The sequence below is a fragment of the Mobula birostris genome, chromosome 5, assembly GCF_030028105.1.
Source record: "Mobula birostris isolate sMobBir1 chromosome 5, sMobBir1.hap1, whole genome shotgun sequence".
Lineage (NCBI taxonomy): Eukaryota > Metazoa > Chordata > Chondrichthyes > Myliobatiformes > Myliobatidae > Mobula > Mobula birostris.
In genome coordinates this window covers 196,762,792-196,789,035 of record NC_092374.1, presented here as the reverse complement: position 1 = coordinate 196,789,035, position 26,244 = coordinate 196,762,792, and the positions used below count along the sequence as shown (strand labels likewise).

The following is a 26,244-nucleotide window of genomic DNA, read 5'->3' as shown; positions in this document are numbered from 1 at the left end:
CACCTCCATCTCCCAACAGGAAAGGTTCAAAGTTCTCCATTTGTTTTTGGACATCAGATCCAAACACTTCCCCTCGGACTTTCACAGCTACCTGGACTATACCTCTTCCACCGTAATACTTGTAAAATTGCCATCCCCTTCTCTCAATTGCTTTGTCTCCATCTCATCTGCTCTCAGGATGAGGCTTTTCATTCCAGAACGAGGGAGATATCTTCCTTCTTCAAAGAAAGGGCCTTCCCTTCCTCCATCATCAATGCTGCCCGCAGCCTTATCTTTTCCATTTTGTGCATGCTTGCCCTCATCCCATCCTCCTGCCACCCCACCAGGGGCAGGGTTCTTCTTGTTTTCACAGACCACCCTGCCAGGCTCTGTGTCCAGCACATAATTACATAATTCTCCATAACATCAGCCATCTTCAATGGGATCCCATCACCAAGCACACCTTTCCCTCCCACTCTCCATGGTGATCACTCCATAGGCAACTCCTTTGTCCGCTCGTCCCTCCCCACTGCTCTCCCTCCTGGCACTGATCCTTGCAAGTGGAACAAGTGCTACACCTCCTCCCTCACTACTATTCTGGGCCTTAAACAGTCCTTCCAGGTGAGGCAATATTTCACCTGTGAGTCTGTTGGGGTCATCTACTGTATCTGGTGTTCTTGGTGTGGCCTCCTGTATATTGGCCAGACCAGACATAGATTGCGAGTCTGCCTTGTCAAGCACCTTAGCCCCATCTAATGGAAAAAGCCGGATCTCCTGGTGGCCATCCACTTTAAATTCTACTTCACATTCCCATGACTTTCTCTCCAACCGCAATGAGACCATAGTCAGGTTGGAGGAACAACACCCAATATTTCATCTGGGTAGCCCCCAAGCTGACGGCATGAACATTGATTTCTGGAACTTCTCGTAATGTCCGCACCCTCACCATTCCCCATTCCCATTTCACACGCTCACCTTATTTCCTTTCCTGCCAATCGCCTCCCTCTGGTGCTCCTCCACCTTCCCTTTCTTCCATGGCCTTCTGTCCTCTCCTATCAGACTGCCCCTTCTCCAGCCCTTTATCTCCATAAAGACATCAGGACCAGGTCAAAATTGCAGGAGTCTTAGCAGAGAAATTTACTTCACACTTAGCCACAGGTGAGGGGCCGGACGACTGCAGGGTGGCTCACGGGCATAACTTGAGAAGGGCTGGAAGGACAACCCAGGGAACTCCAGGCTGCTGAGCCTCACATTTGTGATGGGAAAATTTCTGACAGACAGGATCAAAGTGAGTTTGACCAGAAAACCATAGAATATAGGAGCAGAATTACACCATTCGGCCCATCAAGTCTTCGTGGTCAATCCATCATGGCTGACTTATTTACCCTCTCAATCCTATTCTCCTGCCTCCTCCAGACAATTTGACGCCCTTACTAATCAAGATCCCATCAACCTCAACTTTAAATATACTCAATGACTTGGCCCCCACATCTCTCTGTGACAACGAATTCCAGTTTCACAATCTTCTGGCTAAAGAAATTCCCCATCACCGCTGTACAAAAGGGAGATATTTGTATTATGGGTCTGTGCCCCTTGGTCCTAGACTCTCCCACTATTGGAGACATCCTCTCCAAATCCACTCTCTGTAGGCCATCCAATATTTGATTGGTCACAATGAGATAACATTATTTTTCTAAACTGCAGCAAATGCAGGCACAGAACCATCAAATGCTTCTTCTAACTAACCCGTTCTTTACCAGGATCATTTTTCTGAACGACCTCTGGACCCTCTCCAATGTCACCACATCCCTTCTGATACAAGGAGCCAAAGCTGCTCACAATACTCCAAATGGGGTCTGACCAATGCCTTATCAAGGCTCAGCATTACATCTTTTCTTTTACATTCTTGTACCCTCAAAATTAATGCTGACACTGCATTTGCCTTCCTGACTACTGACTCAGCCTGCATGTTAAGCTTTGGATAATACTGCACTAGGATTCCCAAGTCTCTCTCCACCTTTGATTTCTGAATTTGCTGCACGTTTAATAGAAACATAGAAAACCTACAGCCCAATACAGGCCCTTTGGCCCACAATGCTGTGCTGAACATGTATTTACTTTAGAAATTACGTAGGATTACCCATAGCACTCCATCTTTCTAAGCTCCATATACCTATCCAGGAATCTCTTACAAGATCCTATCGTACCCGCCTCCACCACCATCACCGGCAGCTTATTCCACGCACTCACCACTCTCTGTGTAAAAAACTTACCCAACTTCTCCTCTGTACCTACTTGCAAGCACCTTAATTCCTTCAATACCTTTATTCCCTCTACCAATGTGCATGACCATGTACTTCCCGACACTATATTCCAGCTACCACTTCTCGGCCATTCTGCAATCTAAGGCCTACTGCAGACTCCCTGTTTCCTCAACACTACCAACCCCTCCAGCTATCTTTGTATTGTCCACAAAACCAGCAATTCTGCCATCTATATCACTGACAAACAAAATGAAAAGAAGCGGTCCCAACACCGACCCCTGCGGACACCACTCGTCATCGAAACCTGACCAGTAAAGGACCTCTTTATTCCCCCTCTTTATCTCCTGAGAGTCAGTCAATCTTCTATCAGTGCTAGTATCTTTCCTGTAATTCCATGGACTCTCATCTTGCTTAGCAGCCTCATGTGCGGCTCCTTGTCAAATGCCTTCTGAACATCCGAGTAAACAACATCTATTGACTCTTCTTTGTCTAACCTTCCTCTTATTTCCTCAAAGAATGCAACAGATTGGTCAGGCAAGATTTCTCCCGAAGGAAACCATGCTGATTTCAAGCTATCGTGTGTCTTCAATTACTCTGGAACCTCATCCATAATAACAGACTCTAGCCAACCAGTGAAGTCAGAAGAAATCACCTATAATTTCCTGTCTTTTGCCTCCCACCCTTCTTAAAGAGTGGAGTGACATTTGCAATTTTCCAGTCCCCCAAAAGCACAAGTGAAAATTGAAAGATCAGCACTAATGTCTCCACAATCACTTCAGCTACTTCTTTAAGAACCTCTGGGTCTCACTCATCTGCTCCAGGTGACTTGTCAACTTTTAGATCTTTCTGTTTTCCACGGTCCTTCTCCATAGTGATAGTGACAACACTCACTTCTGTGCCCTGACACTCTCAAAATTCTGGCATACTGCTGGTGTCTTCCACAATGAAGACTGATACAATGTACTTAATGTCTTTGTCCAACATTTCCAATGTAAGTTTCTAGTGCTTTGATATTCACTCTCTGTGGTAAACCATATATATATGTTGTAACTGGGTTAACTGCCTGGACACACCCCTCTGCTGACTGCCCCTGTGGCTCCTCCCATAGAGTCCTGTATAAAGGTGTTCGCCTTGCCCCTCTCCCTCAGTCTGGGGCAGACACTCACCGTGGAGGTCATGGAGGTTGTATTGTACAGCAAATAAAAGCCTTTCAGTATTTTACCAAACCTCAGTCTTTTGGAGTTATTGAAGGTGCTTCACTCTCACCCCTCCTTTACTCTTAAATATCTGATAAAACTTTTGATATCCTCCTTTATATTACTAACCAGTTCATCTTCATATTTCACCTTTAGTTACCTTCTCACCTACCACCTCACTACCACCCCACCAGCCTCCGGGTCCAACATATTATTCTCCATAACTTCCGCCACCTCCAACGGGATCCCACCACTAAGCACATCTTTCCCTCCCCTCCTCTCTCTGCATTCCGCAGGGATCGCTCCCTACACAACTCCCTTGTCCATTCGTCCCCCCCATCCCTCCCCACTGATCTCCCTCCTGGCACTTATCCGTGTAAGCGGAACAAGTGCTACACATGCCCTTACACTTCCTCCCTTACCACCATTCAGGGCCCCAAACAGTCCTTCCAGGTGAGGCGACACTTCACCTGTGAGTCGACTGGGGTGATATACTGCGTCCGGTGCTCCCGATGTGGCCTTTTATATATTGGCGAGACCCGACGCAGACTGGGAGACCGCTTTGCTGAACATCTACGCTCTGTCCACCAGAGAAAGCAGGATCTCCCAGTGGCCACACATTTTAATTCCACATCCCATTCCCATTCTGACATGTCCATCCATGGCCTCCTCTACTGTAAAGATGAAGCCACACTCAGGTTGGAGGAACAACACCTTATATTCCGTCTGGGTAGCCTCCAACCTGATGGCATGAACATCGACTTCTCTAACTTCTGCTAAGGCCCCACCTCCCCCTCGTACCCCATCTGTTACTCATTTTTATGCACACATTCTTTCTCTCACTCTCCTTTTTCTCCCTCTGTCCCTCTGAATATACCTCTTGCCCATCCTCTGGGTACCCCCCCGGTCTTTCTTCCCGGACCTCCTGTCCCATGATCCTCTCGTATCCCTTTTGCCTATCACCTGTCCAGCTCTTGGCTCTATCCCTCCCCCTCCTGTCTTCTCCTATCATTTTGGATCTCCCCCTCCCCCTCCAACTTTCAAATCCCTTACTCACTCTTCCTTCAGTTAGTCCTGACGAAGGGTCTCGGCCTGAAACGTCGACTGCACCTCTTCCTACAGATGCTGCCTGGCCTGCTGCGTTCACCAGCAACTTTGATGTGTGTTGCATGAATTTCCAGCATCTGCAGAATTCCGGTTGTTTTAGTTACCTTCTGTTAGTTTTTAAAAGCTTCCCAATCCCCTAGCTTCGAACAGAGGACTTGTTCCCTTCCTGTTTCTCACTTCCACACACACTGACTCACCACGTTCTCCATTGAGTCATTCAGCCCGGGAACTGCTGCTGGAAGATCATCAACTCAGTGAGAGACGCTGTTTGTTCTGCCCGAAACCTGTTGGTCTCCCAGCACAGCCAGATGTCGGGAAGGGAACACTGTCGACAGGCACAGTCCAGGCTGCAGGAGGACGTGCTGAGGGACACAGTGGATATCGGTGCAGCCAGTGCAAAGTCTCTGGGGAGGAGGCCCACAGTTGAGGCTCCTTCTGCTACCACACATGGTGGGCCTGGGTCAGGTGGGGAAGCCCCACGAACACTGAAATTTGCAACATCCCCGAGGCGATCTGAATGACAATGGTTCAAACAGTGTCAACACTGCTGAGTGTATTGACCGTATGACATAAAGAATGTTAAATATCATTTGAACTGTTTAATTCTCTTGCAGATATTTTATTATAAATAAAGTTTAATTTCTTAAAAAATATGTTTACCTTTGCAGCACACACAAAATGCTGGAGGAATTCAGCAGCTCCAGGCAGCATCTAAGGAAAAGAGTACAGTCAACGTTTTGAGCCGAGACCCTTCATCAAGACCAGAGAGAAACAGATGAGGAGTCAGGGTTAAAAGTTGGGCGAGGGAGGGAGAAACACAAGGTGATAGGTAAAACCGGGAAGGGGGGAGTGGTGAAGTAAAGAGCTGGGAATTTGATTGGTGAAAGAGATACCTGGCTGGAGAAGGGGAAATCCAAAAGGAGAGGACAGAAGGCCATGGAAAAAAGGAAAGGGGGAGGAGCATAGGGGAAGGTGATGGGCAGGCAAGGAGATAAAGTAAGAGAGGGAAAAGGGAATGGGGAATGGTGAAGGAGAGGGTGAGAAATCGATGTTCATGCCATCAGGTTGGAGGATACCCAAGTAGAATATAAGGTGTTGCTCCTCCAACCTGCGTGTGGCCTCATCGCGACAGTAGAGAAGGCCATAGATTGACATGTCAGAATGGGAAGGGAAGTGCAATTAAAATGGGTGGCCACTGGGAGATCATGCTTTTTCTGCAAATGGGGCATAGGTGCTAAGCGAAGCAGTCTCCCAATCTACGCCGGGTCTTACGGATGTACAAGAGGCCACACCAGGAGTCACAGGTAAAGTGTCGCCTCACCTGGAAGGACTGTTTGGGGCCCTGAACGGTAGTGTGGGAGGAGGTGTAGCACATGTTCCATTTGCCAGGAGGGAGATCAGTGGAGAGGGGTGAATAGATAAGGCAGTCATGTAGGGGGAAAAACCTGTGGAAAGCAGAAAGTGAGGGGGAGGGAAAGATGTGCTTTGCAGTGGGATGGTGGAAGTTATGGAGAATTATGTGCTGGATGCAGGAGATGGTGGGGTGGTCGGTGACGACAAGAGGAACCTTATCTCTGGTGGGGTGGCAGGAGGATGGGGTGAGAGCAGATATGCGCAAAATGGAAGAGTTGCAGTTGAGGGCAGCTTTGATGGTGGAGGAAGGGATGCCCCTTTCTTTGAAGGACATCTCCTTAATTCTGGAATGAAAAGCCTCATCCTGTAAGTAGATGCGGTGGAGATAAAGGAACTGAGAGAAGGGATGGCATTTTTACAAGTAACAGGGTGGGAAGGGGTACAGTCCAGGTAGCTGTGAGAGTCCGTGGGTTTATAACAGGCATCAGTAAATAAGCTGTCACCAGAGATAGAGACAGTGAGGTTGAGAAAGGGGAGGGAGGTGTTGGAAATGGACCAGGTAAAGTTGAGGGCAGGGTGGACGTTGGAGGCAAAGTTGATGAAGTCGAAGAGCTCAGAGTCGGTGCAGGAAGCAACACCTCTGCAGTCATCAGTGTAGCATAGGAAAAGTGGGGGACAGATACCAGTAACATAAACTGTTCCATGTAGCTGATAAAAGGCAGACATAGCTGGGATCCTTGTGAGTGCCCATGGCTACCCCTTTTGTTTGAAGGAAGTGGGAGGAGCGAAAGGAGACATTACCGAGAGCAAGGACAAGTTCTGCCAGACAGAGGAGAGTGGTGGTGGAGAACTGGGTGGTTTGGTGTCCAGAAAGAAATGGAGAGCTTTGAGGTCTTCCTGGTGGGGTATGCAGGTGTATAGGTACAGGACAACCAAAGTGAAAGTCAGATGATTGGGGCCAGGGAACGTGAAATCATTGAAAAGATCCAGAGTGTGTGAAGTGCCACTGTTGTAGGTAGGAAGGGACTGGACCAGGAGGGATAAAACCGAGTCGAGGTATGCCGATATGAGTTCAGTGGGGCAGGAACAAGCTGAAACAATAGGTCTACCTGGACGGGCAGGTTTGTGGATCTTGGATAAGAGGTGGAAAGGGGAGGTGTGGGAACTATGAGGTTGGAGGCAGTGGATGGGAGATCCCCAGAGCTTATAAAGTTGGTGATGGTGTGGGAGACAGTGGCCTGGTGCTCCTTAGTGAGGTCCTGTTCGAGGGGTAAGTAAGTAGGAGATGTCTGAGAATTGTCGCTGGGCCTGAACGATAGAGGTCAGTATGCCAGACTACCACAGCACCCCACTTATCTGCGGGTTTGAGGGTGAGGTTAGGATTAGTGCTGAGGGAGTGGAGAGCAGAGCGTTTGGAAGTAGTGAGGTTGGAATTGGAGAAAGGATTGGTGAAGTGGTGATGGTTGATGTCCTGTCGGCAGTTGGCAATGTAAAGATCCAGAGCAGGCAGAAGACCCGAGCGGCGTGACCAGGGAGAGGAGGAGGGTTGAAGACCGGAGAAGGGGTCATCGGTGCTTGTCCTCCCTCGCCCTTCAGTCTGTCGGATTGCACAGGAGAGAGGTGAGAGCACCAGCCACCCATCAGCAGCTGCTGCGGCGCAGCTCCGGTCTCCCTGCAGCAGGAGACAGGTTTTGGAGGCAGCTGCAGGCAGCAGGCCCCGATCCCCGGCGGGGAAAGGCCGGGCACCTTCCGTATAGCTGGAACATCTCACCTCCACAACGGAAAAGATGCGCAGCCCCGGTCGGTGTTGCAGCGGTTGCCCAAGGTGCAGCTGCCGATTTGCGGTCCGTCCCCGGATCGGACCCACTCGCTCCCGGTGGCAATGGACGGCCCACTGGGCGGGGCTCATTCCTCGGCCGATGAGAGCGGGTCCTGCTGATTGACGGACCGCCTCCGTGAGCTGCAGATTTCAGTCCAAGGGAACACGAAGCTCCTGTCAGTGACTTTGTTTATCGCCTGTGCATGTGAACTTTGCGTTAATGAACTCGGACACAATTCCTCCAGACCAACACCACTGACCACAAGTCACCAGGAAGGGCTCGATGTACACGGTGCAACACACAAAATGCTGGAGGAACTCAGCAGGCCAGGCAGCATCTATGGAAAAAAGTACAGACGACATTTCGGACAGAGACCCTTCGGCAGGTCTGGAGGGAAAAAGCTGAGGGGTAGATTTAAAAAGTGGGGGAAGGGAGAGAAAAACACACGGTGATAGGTGAAACCTGAAGGGGAGGAATGAAGTAAAGAGCTGGGAAGTTGATCGGTGAAAGAGAAATAAGACTGGAGAAGGGGGAGTCTGACAGAAGAGGACAGAAGGCCACGGAAGAAAGAAAAGGGGGAGGAGCAGCAGAGGGAGGCGATGGGCGGGCAAGGAGATCAGGTGGGAGAGGGAAAAGGGGGATGGGGAATAGTGAAGGAGAGGGGTTGGAGGCATTACCGGAAGTTCGAGAAATCGATGTTGATGCCATCAGACTGGAGGCTACCCAGGCAGAATATAAGGTGTTGTTCCTCCAACCTAATCGTAGACTCATCATGACAGTGGAGGAGGCCCTGGTAATGCCCCCCACATGTCCTTCACCATCCCATCCCCTTTTCCCAGTGGTGGGCAAGTTGTTGGAGAAGATCCTGAGAGGCAGGATTTATGAACATTTGGAGAGACATGATCTGATCAGGGATAGTCTGCCTGGTTTTGTCAAGGGCAGGTCATGCCTTACGAACCTGATTGAATTCTTTGGGATGTAACAAAACACAGTGATGAAGGTGGAGCAGTGGATGTAGTGTATATGGATTTCAGTCAGGCATTCAATAAGGTTCCCCATGCAAAGCTCATTCAGAAAGTAATGAGGCATGGGATCCAGGGGGACCTTGCTTTGTGGATCATGAATTGGCTTGACCACAGGCAAGGATTGATTGTGGATAGTTCATATTCTGCATGGAGGATGGAGCCCAGTGGTGTTCTGCAGGGATCTGTTCTTGGACCCTTCTCTTCGTGAATTTTATAAATGACCTGGATGAGGAAGTAGAAGGGTGGTTTAGTAAGTTTGGTGATGACACAAAAGTTGGGGATGTTGTGAATAGTCTGGAAGGTTGTCAGAGGGTACAGCGGGACAGTGATAGATGCAGAACTGGGCTGAGAAGTAGCAGATGGAGTTCAACTCAGATAAGAGTGAAGTGGTTCATTTCCGTACGTCAAATTTGAGGACAGAATATAATATTAATGGTAAGACAGTGTGGAGGATCAGAGAGATCTTGGGGTCTGTGTCGATGGGACACTCAAAGCTGCTGCGCAGGTTGACAGTGTAGTTAAGAAGGTTCATCAACTGTGGGATTGAGGTCAAGACCTGTGAGGTAATGTTACAGCTGTATCAGACCTTGGTCAGACCCCACTTAGAATACTGTGGTCAGTTCTGGTCATCTCATTACAGGAAGGATGTGGATACTATAGAGAGAGCACAGAGGAGATTTACAAGGATGTTGCCTGGATTGGAGAGCGTGTCTCAAGAGAATAGGTTGAGTGAATTTAGCCTTTTCTCCTTGGAACGACGGAGGATGAAAGGTTACCTGATAGAGCTGTATAAGATGATGAGGGGAATTGATCATGTGGATAGTCAGAGGCTTTTCCCAGGGTTGAACTGGCTAACACGAGGGAGGGGGGCATAGTTTTAAGGTGCTTGGAAGTAGGTACAAGGGGATGTCAGGGGTAAGTTTTTCACACAGAGAGTGGTGGGTGCGTGGAATGCATTGCCAGTGAAGGTGGTAGAGCCAGGTACAAGAAGGTCTTTTAAAAATCATAGTCATACTTTATTGATCCTGGGGGAAACTGGTTTTCATTACAGTTGCACCATAAATAATAAATAGTAATAGAACCATAGATAGTTAAATAGTAACATGTAAATTATGCCAGTAAATTATGAAATAAGTCCAGGACCAGCCTATTGGCTCAGGGTGTCTGACCCTTGTTACGTACCCCGTAACTGGGTTGCCAAACCAGCAGAAATGGATCACTCAGTTGGAGTCTGGATTACTAGAACTAAGAAAGTTTTATTAAAGAAACAAGCAACACAGTAATCAAAAGGAAAATAAATGCAACAGTTCAGCAATGATAAACACACATGTGCACAGAATTAAGATAACAGGATCAATCAAGCTCTATCGTTGTCTAGGAGTAAATGACCAATTTCAAAGTGACACAAAAGTCCAGTTCGATTTAATAGTTCAGTTCGCAGTAATCGTTGCCATGGCGATGGACAACGTGGGGGGGGGGGAGAGAGAGAGAGAGAGAGCAAGAACGACTGATCATTCAGAAATGGCTTCCACTCACAGACCAGCGATATTGCTCACAAGGAGCTTTCGGGTGGGTCCTTTGTGATTTCACCTGAGGTCACCGACTGTGATCCCTCCTCCAGATGCGGTCAATCCTCTGCAGTGAACCCGGCACCCAAGCGAGGGTGGACACACACCGGGTTCCCGCTGATCGTACCTTTCCACCCTGTGTGTTTAAGGTCTGGTACTTCCCACCGACTCGTGAGAGGCGCACCGCTTCCAGGGTCTCGTTATCTCCGGTGTTGTGTGTCCTGCCTTAGCGAACCTGTCCCTTTTTATCTCCCTGCTGGGGTATGGCCTGTCCATCACTTCAAACAGTTCAGGGTTCAAAGGGGGAGCCGCTCCAGACAGCTCTCTCTCTCCCGTCCCTTCATTACACATCTCCAGATGCTGCTTCATTGTTCTTTATCTCTCCTTCCCCTGAGGACAGGTGGCAGACCAACTGCTGATGCCACTGATGCTAACCCAGGCCAGCAAACATCTTAATTTTATGTGTATTCTCGTCACACCCTCCAAGGGAGGAGTTGTAAAGTTTGATGGCCACAGGCAGGAATGACTTCCTATGATGCTCTGCGCTGCATCTTGGAGGAATGAGTCTCTGGCTGAATGTACTCCGGTGCTCACCCAGTACATTATGTAGTGGATGGGAGACTTTGTCCAAGATGGCATGCAACTTAGTCAGCATCCTCCTTTCAGACACCACTGTGAGAGAGTCCAGTTCCATCCCCACAACATCACTGGCCTTATGAATGAGTTTGTTGATTCTGTTGGTGTCTGCTACCCTTGGCCTGCTGCCCCAGCACACAACAGCAAACATGATAGCACTGGTACATGGAGGTTAGGGAAATAAAGTGCTATGCGGTAGGGAAATTCTAGGCAGCTTCTAGAGTATGTTACATGGCCGGCACTACATTGTGGGCCAAAGGGCCTGTAATGTGCTGCAGATTTTCTATGTTCTATGTTCTATACTGGATGAATTCAGCAGGTCAGACTGCATCTATGGAAATGACATTTCGGGCTGAGATCCTGCTTGAGAACTGGAAAGGAAGGGGGACGTCCCTAGAATAAAATCGGCGGGGTGTGGGGTGGAAACAGAAAGGAAGATAGCTGGAAAGTGATAGGTGAAGCCAGGTAGGTTCGAAAGATAAAGGGTTGGAAAAGAAGGAATCTGATACGAGAGCAGAATGGACCAAAGGAGGAGGGGACGCAGGGGGAGATGATAGTCAGTTAGGTGAAGGTAAGAGGCCAGCGTGGGGAATAGATGGAGAGGTGAGGGGGAAGGAAATTTTTTCTGGAAGCAGAAATAAAATTCGTGTTTAAGGTTCAAGGCTACCCAGTCATAAAATACAGTGTTTTTCCTTCACACAAGAGAAGGCCATGGACTGACAGGCCAGATTGAGAATGAGAATTGGAATTAAAATGGTTGGCCCCCAGGAAGTTCCATCTTTGGCAGATGGAGCAGAGGTGTTTGACAAAATAGTCCCCAGTTTATAAAAGGTCACACCAATACAGAGGAGGCTGCATTGCGAGCAGCAGACCAAATAAGTGACCCCAGCAAATGAAGTGTTGCCTCACCTGGAAAGACTTTTTGCATCCTTGAATGGAGGTGAGGGAGGAGGTGAATAGGTACTTCGGCTGGTTGCAGGGGTAAGTGTCAGGGGTGAGATTAGTGGGGAGGGTGAATGGACAAGGGGGTCATGGAGGGAGTGATCCCTGCAGACAGTAGAGAAAGGCGGAGGTAAAGAGACATTTGGTGGTCGGATCTATTTGGAAATGGAGGAGGTTCCAGAGGATGATGCGTTGGATGCAGACACTTATGTGGTGGTAGGTTAGGACAAGAGGAGCTCTATCACTGTTAAGGCAGAGGGAAGATGCGGTGAGCACAGACGTTCAGGAGATGGAGGAGATGCAGGTAAGGGCAACATCAGTAGTGGATGAAAGGAAACCCTGTTCTTTGCAGAGGAGGACATTCCTGATGTTCTGGAATGGGAAACTGCATTCTGGGAACAGATACAGTGGAAATGTAGGAATTTATTGAAGTTAATAGCATTTTTACAGGAGACGGGGTGGGAAGAGGCATAGTCAAGGTATCTGTGGGAATCAGTAGGTTTATAAAATATGTCGGTTGACAGTTTGTTTCCAGAGATGGAGGCAGAGAGAAGGGCAAATGGGAGGGAGGTGTTTGAAATGGACTGAGTGAATTCAAGTGCAGGGTGGAAGTTAGAGTTGATGAAATTGATAAACTCCGCATGGGTGCATGAAGCAGCACCAATGCAGTCATTAATGTTTCTGAGGATGATTTGGGGAGCATTACTGGGGAAGGCCTGGAATGTGGACTGCCAACAAAGAGACAGCTATTGTTGGGGCTCATACAGATACCTGTGGATCGCCCTCGAATCTGGAGAAAGTGGGAGGAGCGGAAGGAAAATTGGTGAGGGTGAGGGTCCTTCCAGATAGCGAGGAACTGGGTTGTTCTTTTATTGAGAAAGAAACAGAGAGCTCTAAGGCCTTCTTGCTGGGGGATAGAAGTTATAACTGGACATCCATGATGAAAATGGGACGGCCAGTGCCAGGGAATTGAAAACTGCCGAGGAGATTGAGGCCATGAGAAGTGTCGAGGATGTCGGGGGAAAGGGACTGACTCGAATGGGATAGAATGGAGTCGACGTATGAGGACACGAGTTCAGTGGGGCAGGAGCGCCCAGGAGCTGGATCGGACAAACAGGCCAACAGGCTGTCTCGCTTTTCAGGAATTGTCCCTTTCAGTTCTGCCTTGCACTGAACCAAGCTCTGCGCTCCGGGTTCATTTATATTCAGACCTCTTTTATGTGTTGCTGAACCCACCCTGACGTGGAAATTGCCGCGATTTCTTCCCAGAGAACACTTGTAGCAACGTTATATTCATTCCCGAGACTGCAGCGCCACTAGAGGATAATTGCGGTACTGCAGGGGTTCAGCAGCTCCCGAATGTGAAGAGATTCTGAACCAGGAAGTGCCGGGAGTTAACATGGCTTCGAAAGGACAGGTCGAGAGTTTAACCGAGGAGGTAATTTGTCCCATCTGCCTGGATTTCTTCACCGAACCGGTGTCGCTGGCGTGTGGTCACTACTTCTGCCGCTCCTGTATCACACGGTGTTGGGAAAGGGAGGAGAGAAGCTCCTGCCCGGAATGTAGGGAGGATATTGCAGACAGCACCCTCAGGGCCAGTCGGGCCTTAGCAAATCTGTCTGAGAAAGCTCGAAAACTAAACCTGAATCCGAAAGAGAAGGAAAATAAACTTAAGTGCGAGAAACATGAGGAAGAACTGAAGCTGTTTTGTGAGACGGACAAGACACTGATCTGCCTGATCTGTGCGACTGCGCGGGAACACAAGTCTCACAACTTCATGCCGGTTAACGAAGCCGTTGAAATCTGCAAGGTAAAACTAGCCAGGTCTTGATCAGCTGTTTACTTAGTTGCATATTTTGGTCTAATGTCTTCACTCTCTGGTTCCCAGGGTCGGGTTAAATCTTCCTTAGACTCTCTCACTAAAAAGAAATCAGACTTCGAGGAAATGGAGCAACAACAGAAAGAGAAGATTTCTGGAGTTCGGGTGAGACTTCCAGAGAAGAATTTACAAATTCGCTGTGTGGTTTTTTTTTCCCTTTAATGCAGAGTAGCAGAGTATCACAGCTCCAGTTACCTGGGATCGATCCTGACCCCTGGAGCTGTCTGCGTGGAGTTTGCATGTTCTCCCTGTAACCAGTACCTTCTTTTAGCCGACATTGCATGGTTGAACGGTAAATTGGCTACTGTATTTAACCTTGTGATTGTGGGTGGTCTGTGAATCAGGTCGGAGTTAGTGGGTCTGAGACGGAGTATATGTTTCAGGGAGACGTGGGGGAATGTGATGGAGGAGATTGTTCTGAGAACCAGCATGGACTTTAATGGGCTGAATGGTTACCTTCCATGTCAGAAGGAAATACAAAAAATAGGCTCAAATAGTAAACTAGCCTTTCCTTTCATTTGACAGGAACAGTCACACAGCCTTCAGTCCCAGATCACATCCCTGTTTGCTGAACTGCGCCGGGTTCTCACTGAGAAAGAGCAGCGTGCACTCCGAGATCTCAGGAAAGAAGAGGAGAGGATTCTGAATCCAATGGAAAAAAATCTTCAAGGGATTCAAGAGATTTTAAATTCTATCCAGGAGAAAATCTCAAAGTTACAGGAACGGATGGATCAACATGAAAATATCATATTTCTCATGGTGAGAGATTTCAGTTTGTATCTGTAAAAGTACACCATCACAAAATGATGTATTTTATCTCAAATACCACAGTTGGAAACTGATTTCCACCATGTGGACATCCTGACTGTTCAGGATTGTCATTGCCCCAAACCGGCCTCCCACAACATCTGTACATCACAGGACAGTCTGCAACCTTCTCGGGAATGAGTTACTCTGATCAGAGCACTGAGCTGGTGATCGTTTCTGTGATTCCCATGTGTAATATCCCCTGATACTCAGGGTAACACCCAGTTACAGTCACAGTCATGAGTGTGTTTCTGATATTCTCTTCACCACATTTCTTGTGGGATTTATTAACAACCAACTGATGTTTTATCTTTGATTTTTGGTCTCACACAAGGAGAAATATTTTCTCCACTCCCACCCCATCAAATCCATTCGGAATGTTAAATTCCTCCATCTGAACCTCCCTGACATCATATCCAGATAAAAATACACAACCTGTCCAGTCTCTCCTGTAAGTTCCATCTTCCCAGTTATGGTATAATTCTCATAAACATTCCTTGTACTTTCTCCCATGGTTCTGTATCTCTCTTTCTCCATGTGTGTCAGTGGGAGTGAGTTAAGTGGGAATTTTCAGCAGCTTGTAGTAACTTGGCTCAGATTCCTGCTGTTGGGATGCCGACAGTCAGCCTCAGTCAATTGAGATCTGTGTTTTATTTATTTCAGGAGGAAGCTCACCGGAAGAGGAGGTAGGAGATGTTCTTGACTGAAACTCTGTATGGATTTGTAAAATAGTTCAAATATCACTGATGTTCAGTTTATAACTAGATGTATAATATCTACAGGATCAGTAATGAAGAATGGACGATGTCAGTGACAGATGGTGCCCTTCTGGTTGAAAAATTCTATCACCCCTATTTGTTCGACGTAGCATTGGGAGAAGCATTTCACGGCATTGAGCGAGGTAAGACATGCAGATTCATTCCGGCACCAACCCCACCTGCTGGGACACATCACTGCCACATGGTCAGCTGGAGATGTCAGATCCTTGAACACAGCAAACCAGGGGCAAAATACAACCAATTCACTGGTCTGTTCGGTGAATCACTGCATCCTGATCCCATTGGCACTGGACAAACAAGCCAATGCACCAGTTTGAATCCTGACATGGGAGCTCTGGAATTAATATTTCATTAATGACATTAAAGGGGATAAAATCTGGTATCACTGTGGTGACAGGGATTGTCATAGAAATACACCAGTCGTTCGTGCCACTCACCCTGTCTGACCTGTCCGTGACCGCAGTCTGATTGACTCAGCTCTGCCCCCATGCTGGCCTCATGAGTCTCACTGTTGCTATCAAACCACCACATTGAAGACTGAGCCCGGACACACCAAGCAGCATTAACATTGGTGAACGCAGCATAACTGGTCTGGCAAATCTCCCTCATACACATCCACAAGAAGGTTTAGCAGATTGTAGTCAGATTGCACATTTTTAGTCCCCTCTGTAACCTGGAAACTATTCTCTTCTGACACAGTGAATGGTTTCTATTTGAACAATTCGCACATGTGTCATAATGTCAACACACACTGGACATGTGAAGACACACTGTAACATACAAATAGTTCAATATACACCTTTACCTTCACTGTGTACACACACTCACTGATATTTACCACAACCGCCACATACACACACATTGATACATTGATATATTGATAATATGCAAATACACCATCAGAGTGGGACACATCGTCAGAGACACAGACACATTTCCATGTGTTTGTCCCATATCCTTCTAACCATTGCCTATCGTTGTACCTGTCTAAATTGATTTTATATTATTTTAATTATACCTGTTTATACGGCTTTCTTTGGCAGCAAATTCCACATGTACCCACCTCCCTCACAGTGATAAAGTTGCCCTGCAGATCCCTTCAAAAACTTTCCCCACTCATCTTCAATCTCTGCCCTCTAGTTTTGGGCTCCCCTGGAGTTCCCTGGTGTGACCTTCCAGCCCTTAAGGCACCACCTGGGCCACCCTCCAGTCTTTCAGCAGCTCGCCTGTGGTGAAATGTGAAGCTAATACATCTGCCAGAGTCTCTGCAAATTCATCCTCTGTCCTAATGAGGGGCTGTGGGGAGTGGGTCTGTGGGAAAGGAGACAAAGGGACCCTTATCATCCATATTCATCCCCATTCACCTTCTGTTTCCATCTACACACACAGTTCACCACAGGCTTTCCACCTCCTCCCCCATCTGGTTCCGATTCCATCTGCCATTCATCTCTCCCCTCATGGTTCCCATGATCATAAACAGGAAAAAGTCTGCAGATGCTGGAAATTCAAATCAACACACACAAAATGCTGGAGGAGCTCAGCAGGTCAGACAGCATCTATTGTAATAAATAAACATTTGATGTTCTGGGCTGTGATCCTTCTTCAGGACTAAGATTGAAGGGGGGAGATGCCAGAATAAAAAGGTGGGTAGAGGGGAGAGGGGAGAGGGGAGAGAGGCTAGCTAGAAGGTGAGAGGTGAAGCCAGGGGGGTGGGAAAGCTAAAGGTCTGGAGAAGAAGGAATCTGATCGGAGAGGAGAGTGGACCAGAAGAGAAAGGGAAGGAGGAGGGGACCCAGGGAGTAGAGATAGGGAGGTGAGAAGAGGTTAAAGGCCAGAGTGGGGAATAGAAGAAGAGGGGAGGGGATGAGAAAAATTTTATCTGGAGAAGAAATCAATGTTCATGCCATCAGGTCAGAAGCTACCCAGGCAGAATATAAGGCGTTGCTCCTCCATCCTGAGGATGGCCTCATCTTGGCGCAAGAGGTGGCCATGGACCGACATTTTGGAATGGGAATTAAAATGTTTGGCCACTGGGATGTTCCCCTTCGGGCGGATAGAGTGGAAGCTCCTTTAATAATGAGATTCCAGCACAGGTCGGCCTTTGTGCTCCTGGTTTTCACCCTCCCACAGCTGCCTCCCACCTTCCCATCTCCCAACCTCCCCCGCAACCTCGCTCCGACTAGTGATCAAAACTTTCATTGTGTTGGTCTCCACCTGTCACTCACTTCCCGGTGTCTACCAACTCCACAGTCCACACTCCCCACCCTTCTGCTACCTGGAGCATCGTCCCTGCCACCTTTCACCAATCTTCAGATTCACAGTCACTTCTAACCCCTGTCTCATCACTCCCCTTCTCCTCTGCTCAATCTACACTCCTCAAGACCTTATATATTTCTGTCAGATCACCTCCCAGTCCATTTACCTGCGTTGGCCCTTATCCTTCTAAACCTCCCTGTCATCGTTTCTCTGTCCCAGGCCTCAACTCCTGCGCCAGTTCCACGGGGCCCTGAATTCTCCTGTGTCACAGAAGGTGATCGACCTCATTTTCTACCACATTACAGAAGCAAATGTGCTGCAGGTCCGAAAATGCAGAAAGGTAGATAAATCCCCAGGTCCTGATCAAGTGTATCCCAGGACATTCTGGGAAGCTCAGGAAGAAGTTGTGGTGCCCCTTTGGAGATATGTGTGTCATCGATAGCTGTGGGCGAGGGGCCAGAAGACTGGAGGGAGACTACTGTTGAACATTTATTGAAGATAGACTGTTGGAAAAGCCTGGGAAGTACTGACTGGTGAGCCTAACGTCGCTGGAGGGTACATTAATGGAGGGGATTCTGAGAGACAGTTATTTGCAAAGGCGAGGACTAATCAGGGATACCCAGCTTGGTTTTCTGCATGGACGGTACGGTAGCATAGTGGTTAGCACAACGCTTTACAGTACCAGTGACCCGGGTTCATGTCCCGTGACTGTCTGTTAGGAGTTTGTACGTTCTCCCATGACCACGTGGGTTTCTTCCAGGTGCTGCGGTTTCACAGTCCAAACCCGCACCGGTTGGCAGGTTATTTGGTCATTGCAACTTGTCCCATGGTCAGGCTCAGATTAATTCAGGGGTTGCTGGGTGGTGGGGGTCATTGTAACTTGTCCCATGGTCAGGCTCGGATTAAATCAGGGGTTGCTGTGTGGTGGGGGTCAAAGGGCCGGAAGGGCCTATTCCGTGCTGTATCTCAATAAATAAATTACAGCTGATGAAAGTGCAGTAGACATCGTCTCCATGGAGTTTAGCGAGGGATTTGACAAGGTAGCAGAGAGTTAGATCAGAGGGGATACAGTATGATCTGGAATAGGATACAGAATTGGCTGGGTGGAGTCCTGTGACCAGCGGTTGTGCTGCAGGGATCGGTGCTGGGTCCACTGTTTTTCATCATTCATATGAATGATCTGGAGAGAATGTAGCTGACACGTTTCGTAGGTTTGTGAAGGACTCTACAACTGGTGGTTTCATGGACAGTGAAGAGGTTATTTATTTATTTAGATACAGTGTGAAACAGACAAATAGAAACATAGAAAACTTACAGCACGATACAGGCCCTTCGGCCCACAAAGTTGTGACAAACATGTCCCTACCTTAGAAATAGCCCTCTATTTTTCTAAGCTCCATGTACCCATCCAAAAGTCTCTTAAAAGACCCTATCGTATCCACCGCCACCACCGTTTCCAGCAGCCCATTCCACGCACTCACCACTCTCTGAGTCAAGAACTTACCCCGATGTCTCCTCTGTACCTACTCCCCAGCACCTTAAATCTTTGTCCTCTTGTGGCAACCAATTCAGCCCTGGGGAACAAGACTCTGACTGTCCACATGATCAATGCCTCTCATCATCTTATACTCGTCTGTCAGGTCACCTCTCATACTCCCTCGCTCCAAGGAGAAAAGGCAGAGTTCACTTAACCTGTTTTCATAAGGCATGCTCCCCAGTCCAGGTAACATCCTTGTAAATCTCCTCTGCACCCTTTCTATGGTTTCCACATCCTTCCTGTAGTGAGGCAACCAGAACTGAGTACAGTACTCCAAGTGGGGTCTGACCAGGGTCCTATATAGCTGCAACATTACCTCTCGGCTCCTAAATTCAATTCCACGATTGATGAAGATGATGTCTTTGAAGAGACTTTTGGATACACCGTACGCCTTCTTAACCACAGAGTCAATATGCGCAGCTGCTTTGAGCGTCCTATGGACTCGGACCCCAAGATCCCTCTGATCCTCCACACTGCGGAGAGTCTTACCATTAATACTATATTCTGCCATCATATTTGACCTACCAAAATGAACCACTTCACACTTATCTGGGTTGAACTCCATCTGCCACTTCTCAGCCCAGTTTTGCATCTGATCAATGTCCTGCTGTAACCTCTGACAGCCCTCCACACTATCCACAACACCTCCAACCTTTGTGTCATCAGCAAATTTACTAACCCATCCCTCCACTTCCTCATCCAGGTCACTTATAAGAATCATGAAGAGTAAGGGTCCCAGAACAGATCCCTGAGGCACACCACGGGTCACCGGCCTCCATGCAGAATATGACCCATCTACAATCACTCTTTGCCTTCTGTGGGCAAGCCAGTTCTGGATCCACAAAGCAATGTCCCCTTGGATCCCATGCCTCCTTACTTTCTCAATAAGCCTTTCATGGGGTAGCTTATCAAATGCCTTGCTGAAGTCCATATCCACTACATCTACTGCTCTTCCTTCTTCCTTCATCAACGTGTTTAGTCACATCCTCAAATAATTCAATCAGGCTTGTAAGGCACGACCTGCCCTTGACAAAACCATGCTGACTAGTCCTAATCGTATTATGCCTCTCCAAATGTTCATAAATCCTGCCTCTTAGGATCTTCTCCATCAACTTACCAACCACTGCGGTAAGACTCACAGGTCTATAATTTCCTGGGCTATCCCTACTCCCTTTCTTGAATAATGGAACAACATCCACAACACTCCAATCCTCCGGAACGTCTCCCGTCCCCATTGATGATGCAAATAACATCGCCAGTGGCTCAGAAATCTCCTTCCTCGCCTCCCACAATAGCCTGGGGTACATCTCATCCGGTCCCGGCGACTTATCCAACTTGATGCTTTCCAGCTGCTCCAGATCCCACTGCAAGTAAGGGCTTATTCCATGTTGTATCTCAATAAATAAATTACAGCTGATGAAAGTGCAGTAGACATCGTCTCCATGGAGTTTAGCGAGGGATTTGACAAGGTAGCAGAGAGTTAGATCACATGGGATACAGTACGATCTGGAATAGGATACAGAACTGGCTAGGTGGAGTCCTGTGACCAGCGGTTGTGCTGCAGGGATCGGTGCTGGGTCCACTGTTTTTCATCATTCATATGAATGATTTGGAGAGAATGTAGGTGACGTATTTAGTAGGTTTGTGAAGGACTCTAAAATTGGTGGTGTCATGGACAGTGAGGAGGTTATTTATTTATTTAGATACAGTGAGAAACAGGCCGTCCCAGACCAATGACCTGCTCCACCCAACTATTTAAAACGGGCAATGAACAATGAGCTTTTAACCTACAAACCGTTATGTCTTTGTACGAGCATCACAGAGTGGTAGAAACTAACAGCACAGGCCCTTCAGCCCACCTGGTCTGTACCGAAACATTTAAACTACCTGCTCCCATCGACCTGCACCGGGACCATCGTCCTCCAACTCCTGCCATCCATTCTCTTAAATGTTTAAATCGAGCTTGCATGCACCACTTGCACTGGCAGTTTATTCCACCTTCTCACGACCCTCTAAATGAAGAAGTTTCCCCTCACGTTCCCCTTAAACTTTTCATCTTTCACCTTCAACCTATGACCTCTGGTTGTAATCCCACCCAACCTCTGTGGAAAAAGCCTGCTTGCTTTTACCCTATCTATACCTCTCATAATTGTGTATACCTCTATCAAATCTCCCCTCAGTCTTCTATGTTACAAGGAATAAAGTCCTAAACTATTCAATCTTTCCTTATGACTCAGCTCCTCCAGTCCCGGCAACATCGCTGTAAATTTTTTCTGTACTCTTTCAAACTTGTTTACATTTTTTCTGTAGGTAGGTGACCGAAACAGCACACAATATTCCAAATTAGGCCTAAACAACATCTCATACAACTTCAACATAACATCCAGCTCCTGTACTCAATACTTTGATTTATGAAGTCCAATGTGCCAGAAACATTTTTAATGACCCTCTCTCCCTGTAACACCACTTCCGATGTATTATGGATCTGTATTCCCAGATATGCTGTAGAACAAAGAGTCCTCAGGGCCCGACCATTCACTGTGTAAGACCTACACTGGGGTCCTACCAAAGTGGAACAGCTCACACTTGTCTGCATTAAATTCCAGCTGCCACTTGTCCCTCCATTTTTCCAGCTGCTCCAGATCCCACTGCAAGTAATGATGGTCTGCCTCGATGTTTTGGGCCAAGGCTTTGTGAGTTGTTTTGGAGTTCCAGCATTCTCAGACATTCTTGTCTTTATGATTTGGATCACTCTGTATGGTTCTGGTTATCTTTCTACAGGAAGAATGTCATTAAACTGAGAGGGTATAAAACAGATTTACAAGGATGTTACTGGGACTCACATCAAAGTTGCTGGTGAACGCAGCAGGCCAGGTAGCATCTCTAGGAAGAGGGACAGTTGACGTTTCGGGCCGAGACCCTTCGTCAGGACTAACTGAAGGAAGAGCTAGTAAGAGATTTGAAAGTGGGAGGGGGAGGGGGAGATCCGAAATGATAGGAGAAGACAGGAGGGAGAGGGATAGAGCCAAGAGCTGGACTGTTGATTGGCAAAAGGGATATGAGAGGATCATGGGACAGGAGGCCCAGGGAGAAAGAAAAGGGGGGGGGGGGGGAAAAACCCAGAGGATGGGCAAGGGGTATAGTCAGAGGGACAGAGGGAGAAAAAGGAGAGAGAGAGAAAGAATGTGTGTATATAAATAAATAACGGATGGGGTACGAGGGGGAGGTGGGACATTAGCGGAAGTTAGAGAAGTCAATGTTCATGCCGTCAAGTTGGAGGCTACCTAAACGGAATATAAGGTGTTGTTCCTCCAACCTGAGTGTGGCTTCATCTTTACAGTAAAGGAGGCCGTGGATAGACATATCAGAATGGGAATGGGACGTGGAATTAAAATATGTGGCCACTGGGAGATCCTGCTTTCTCTTGTGGACAGAGCGTAGGTGTTCAGCGAAACAATCTCCCAGTCTGCGTCGGGTCTCGCCAATATACAGAAGGCCACATCGGGAGCACCGGACGCAGTATATCACCCCAGCCGACTCACAGGTGAAGTGTCGCCTCACCTGGAAGGACTGTCTGGGGTCCTGAATGGTGGTAAGGGAGGAAGTGTAAGGGCATGTGTAGCACTTGTTCTGCTTACTAGGATAAGTGCCAGGAGGGAGATCAGTGGGGAGGGATGGGGGGGACGAATGGACAAGGGAGTCGCATAGGGAGTGATCCCTGCAGAAAGCGGGGGCGGGGGAGGGAAAGATGTGCTTAGTGGTGGGATCCCTTTGGAGGTGGCATAAGTTACGGAGAATAATATGTTGGACCCAGAGGCTGGTGGGGTGGTAGGTGAGGACCAGGGGAACCCTATTCCCAGTGGGGTGGCGGTAGGATGGAGTGAGAACAGATGTACGTGAAATGGGGGAGATGCGTTTGAGAGCAGAGTTGATGGTGGAGGAAGGAAAGCCCCTTTCTTTAAAAAAGGAGGACATCTCCCTCATCCTGGAATGAAAAGCCTCATCCTGAGAGCAGATGTGGCGGAGACAGAGGAATTGCGAGAAGGGGATGGCATTTTTGCAAGAGACAGGGTGAGAAGAGGAATAGTCCAGATAGTTGTGAGAGTGCCATCCCCTTCTCGCAATTCCTCCGTGTCCGCCGCATCTGCTCTCAGGATGAGGCTTTTCAATCCAGGATGAGGGAGATGTCCTCCTTTTTTAAAGAAAGGGGCATCCCTTCCTCCACCATCAACTCTGCTCTCAAACGCATCTCCCCCATTTCACACACATTTGCTCTCACTCCATCCTCCTGCCACCCCACTAGGAATAGGGTTCCCCTTGTCCTCACCTACCACCCACCAGCCTCCAGGTTCAACATATTATTTTCCGTAAGTTACGCCACCTCCAACGGGATCCCACCACTAAGCACATCTTTCCCTCCCCACCTCTCTCTGCTTTCCGCAGGGATCGCTCCCTATGCGACTCCCTTGTCCATTCGTCCCCCCCATCCCTCCCCACCAATTTCGCTCTTGGCACTTATCCTTGTAAGCAGAACAAGTGCTACACATGCCCTTACACTTCCTCCCTTACCACCATTCAGGGCCCCAGACAGTCATTCCAGGTGAGGCGACACTTCACCTGTGAGTCGGCTGGGGTGATACACTGCGTCCAGTGCTCCCGATGTGGCCTTCTATATATTGGCGAGACCCGACGCAGACTGGGAGATCATTTTGCTGAACACCTACGCTCTGTCCGCCAGAGAAAGCAGGATCTCCCAGTGGCCACACATTTTAATTCCACATCCCATTCCCATTCTGACATGTCTATCCACGGCCTCCTCGACTGTAAAGATGAAGCCACACTCAGGTTGGAGGAACAACATCTTATATTCCGTCTGGGTAGCCTCCAACCTGATGGCATGAACATTGACTTCTCTAACTTCCGCTAATGCCCCACCTCCCCCTCATACCCCATCCGTTATTTATTTACACACACACGTTCTTTCTCTCTCTCCTTTTTCTCCCTCTGTCCCTCTGACTATACCCCTTGCCCATCCTCTGGGTTTTTCCCCCCTCCCCCTTTTCTTTCTCCCTGGGCCTCCTGTCCCATGATCCTCTCATATCCCTTTTGCCAATCAACAGTCCAGCTCTTGGCTCCATCCTTCTCCCTCCTGTCTTCTCCTATCATTTTGGATCTCCCCCTCTCCCTCCCACTTTCAAATCTCTTACTAGCTCTTCTTTCAGTTAGTTCTGACGAAGGGTCTCAGCCTGAAATGTCGACTGTACCTCTTCCTAGAGATGCTGCCTTCACTAGCAACTTTGATGTGTGTTGCTTGAGTTTCCAGCATCTGCAGAATTCCTCATGTTTATATTACTGGGACTGGAGGGTTTGGGTTATAAGGAAAGGCTGGATCTCCTGGGTCTTTTTTCCTGGAGCTCAGGAGGCTGCCAAAGGAAACGGTAGAGGTCAGTACAGTTACAATGATTTAAAAGATATCTGGATGGGTACATGAGTGGGAAAGGTTCAAAGGAATAATGGATAAATACACGGAAATAGAACTAGTTCATTAAAGTGAGTTGGTTGGCACAAATGAATTCTGCCTTACCTCCTCTTTAAATGCCTCCAGTGTTTACTCACCCCATCCTCATCTGGATCCAGTTGTTGCTCCACCCTTTCTTAATTCCACAGCTATTTCCCATCTTTCTTTCCAATCTGAGGCAAGGTCTGGTCTTGAAACATCGACTATATGTCTCTCTTAATACATGCTGATTGACCCATTGAGATACGCCAGACTTTTGTGTGTGTTGATCGGGAAAAATCCGCTCTCTATGTCGAGGAAAAATCTCGGGAAGATGTTGGTTATCCATCCATTGTAGGTGGGTAAAATCACGGGAAAGGTTCCTGTCGGCCATTCGACTGCGCCTGAGGCCCAGCGGCCTCTCCTGGTCCCGTCACGGGGCTGCGCTGCCCGAGTCTCCCCCCGATCCCCGGGGACTCTCTAATTCTCTGCTTCTCCCCCCAGACTCTGTCACCCTGGATGTGGAAACGGCGAATCCTCGGCTCGAGGTGTCTGAGGATCGGAAGAGTGTGAGACGGACCGGGACCCGGAGGAATCTCCCTGACACCGGGAAGAGGTTCAGAGTCCGGCCTTGTGTGCTGGGATCGGAGGGATTCACATCGGGGAGACATTACTGGGAGGTGGAGGTGACGGGGAATCGGTTGTGGTGTCTGGGAATTGCCGCAGAGTCTGTGGAGAGGAAGAGACGGGTCACACCGATTCCGAAGACCGGATTCTGGATCATCTGGCGGGTTAATGACGAGATATGGGTTCTCACCTCCCCTGGATCCCGTCTCCCTGCCGGTCCCATCCCCGGGAGGGTGGGAGTTTATGTCAGATACGAGTCCGGGACAGTTTCATTTTACAACGCGGAGACCAAGTCCCATCTCCACACCTTCACTGGGAATAAATTCACGGAGAAACTTTATCCTTTGTTCTGGACTTGGCATAAAAACGAGCGGCTGAGAATCTGCTCCGGTTCCGCTTCGGGTCTGTAAACGGGTCGGGTCCGGGACCGGCGTCAGGAGTAAGTCAGTGTAAATATAAATGTGCGGAGAGTGAAATAAACACGATGTGAGAATTATCGATCCATTAATTTTAACTTGTTCACCGCATCCGTCAACGGAACAGAAACACTGCAGATTCAGCAGCAGCCGCGGGCGGCGGGTCCTGAGCTCCTCGGCTCCCCCGGGTGCTGAAGTCCACTCGCACCGAGACAGGTGAAGTGGGACAAGTGATGCTGACTATAAGAGGGAAGTCAAGGTGAATCTTGGTAACACGGGACGTGTAGTGGTAGTAACACACAAAGCGCCGGAGACTCCCGGCGTGTTGGATAAATCCTATGGAGGGAAATGGACAGTTGACGTTTTGGCTCGAGGCCCTTCATGTGGACTGAAAGTCAGAGAGGAGATGACCGGTGCAGAATGGGGGAGAGAAGGATGGAGACAGAGCTGGCAGGTGATGGGTGGATCCAGCTAGATGAGGGAGGGGTGGAGTGTGGAAAAGTGTCAGAAACTGGGAGGTGAGAGGTGTCAGTGACAAAGAGCTGAAGATTTTGGA

The 26,244-nt window shown here is 48.3% G+C and overlaps 1 protein-coding gene across 2 annotated transcripts; it reads left to right on the top strand.

The window, feature by feature from the left end:
* Window positions 1-13,225: 13,225 nt before the first annotated feature.
* On the top strand, window positions 13,226-25,758 carry LOC140198218 (nuclear factor 7, brain-like). 2 transcript variants are annotated; one of them, XM_072259261.1, is made up of 6 exons: window positions 13,226-13,700; window positions 13,779-13,874; window positions 14,295-14,528; window positions 15,240-15,262; window positions 15,359-15,477; window positions 25,150-25,758. In XM_072259261.1, the coding sequence occupies exons 1-6, from the start codon at window positions 13,290-13,292 to the stop codon at window positions 25,680-25,682; spliced, it is 1,416 nt and encodes a 471-aa protein (XP_072115362.1). In that variant the 5' UTR covers window positions 13,226-13,289; the 3' UTR covers window positions 25,683-25,758. The 2 variants fall into 2 exon arrangements, with proteins under 2 accessions (XP_072115362.1, XP_072115361.1); XM_072259260.1 differs by lacking the exon at window positions 13,779-13,874 and having other exon boundaries at window positions 13,233-13,700.
* Window positions 25,759-26,244: the final 486 nt, after the last annotated feature.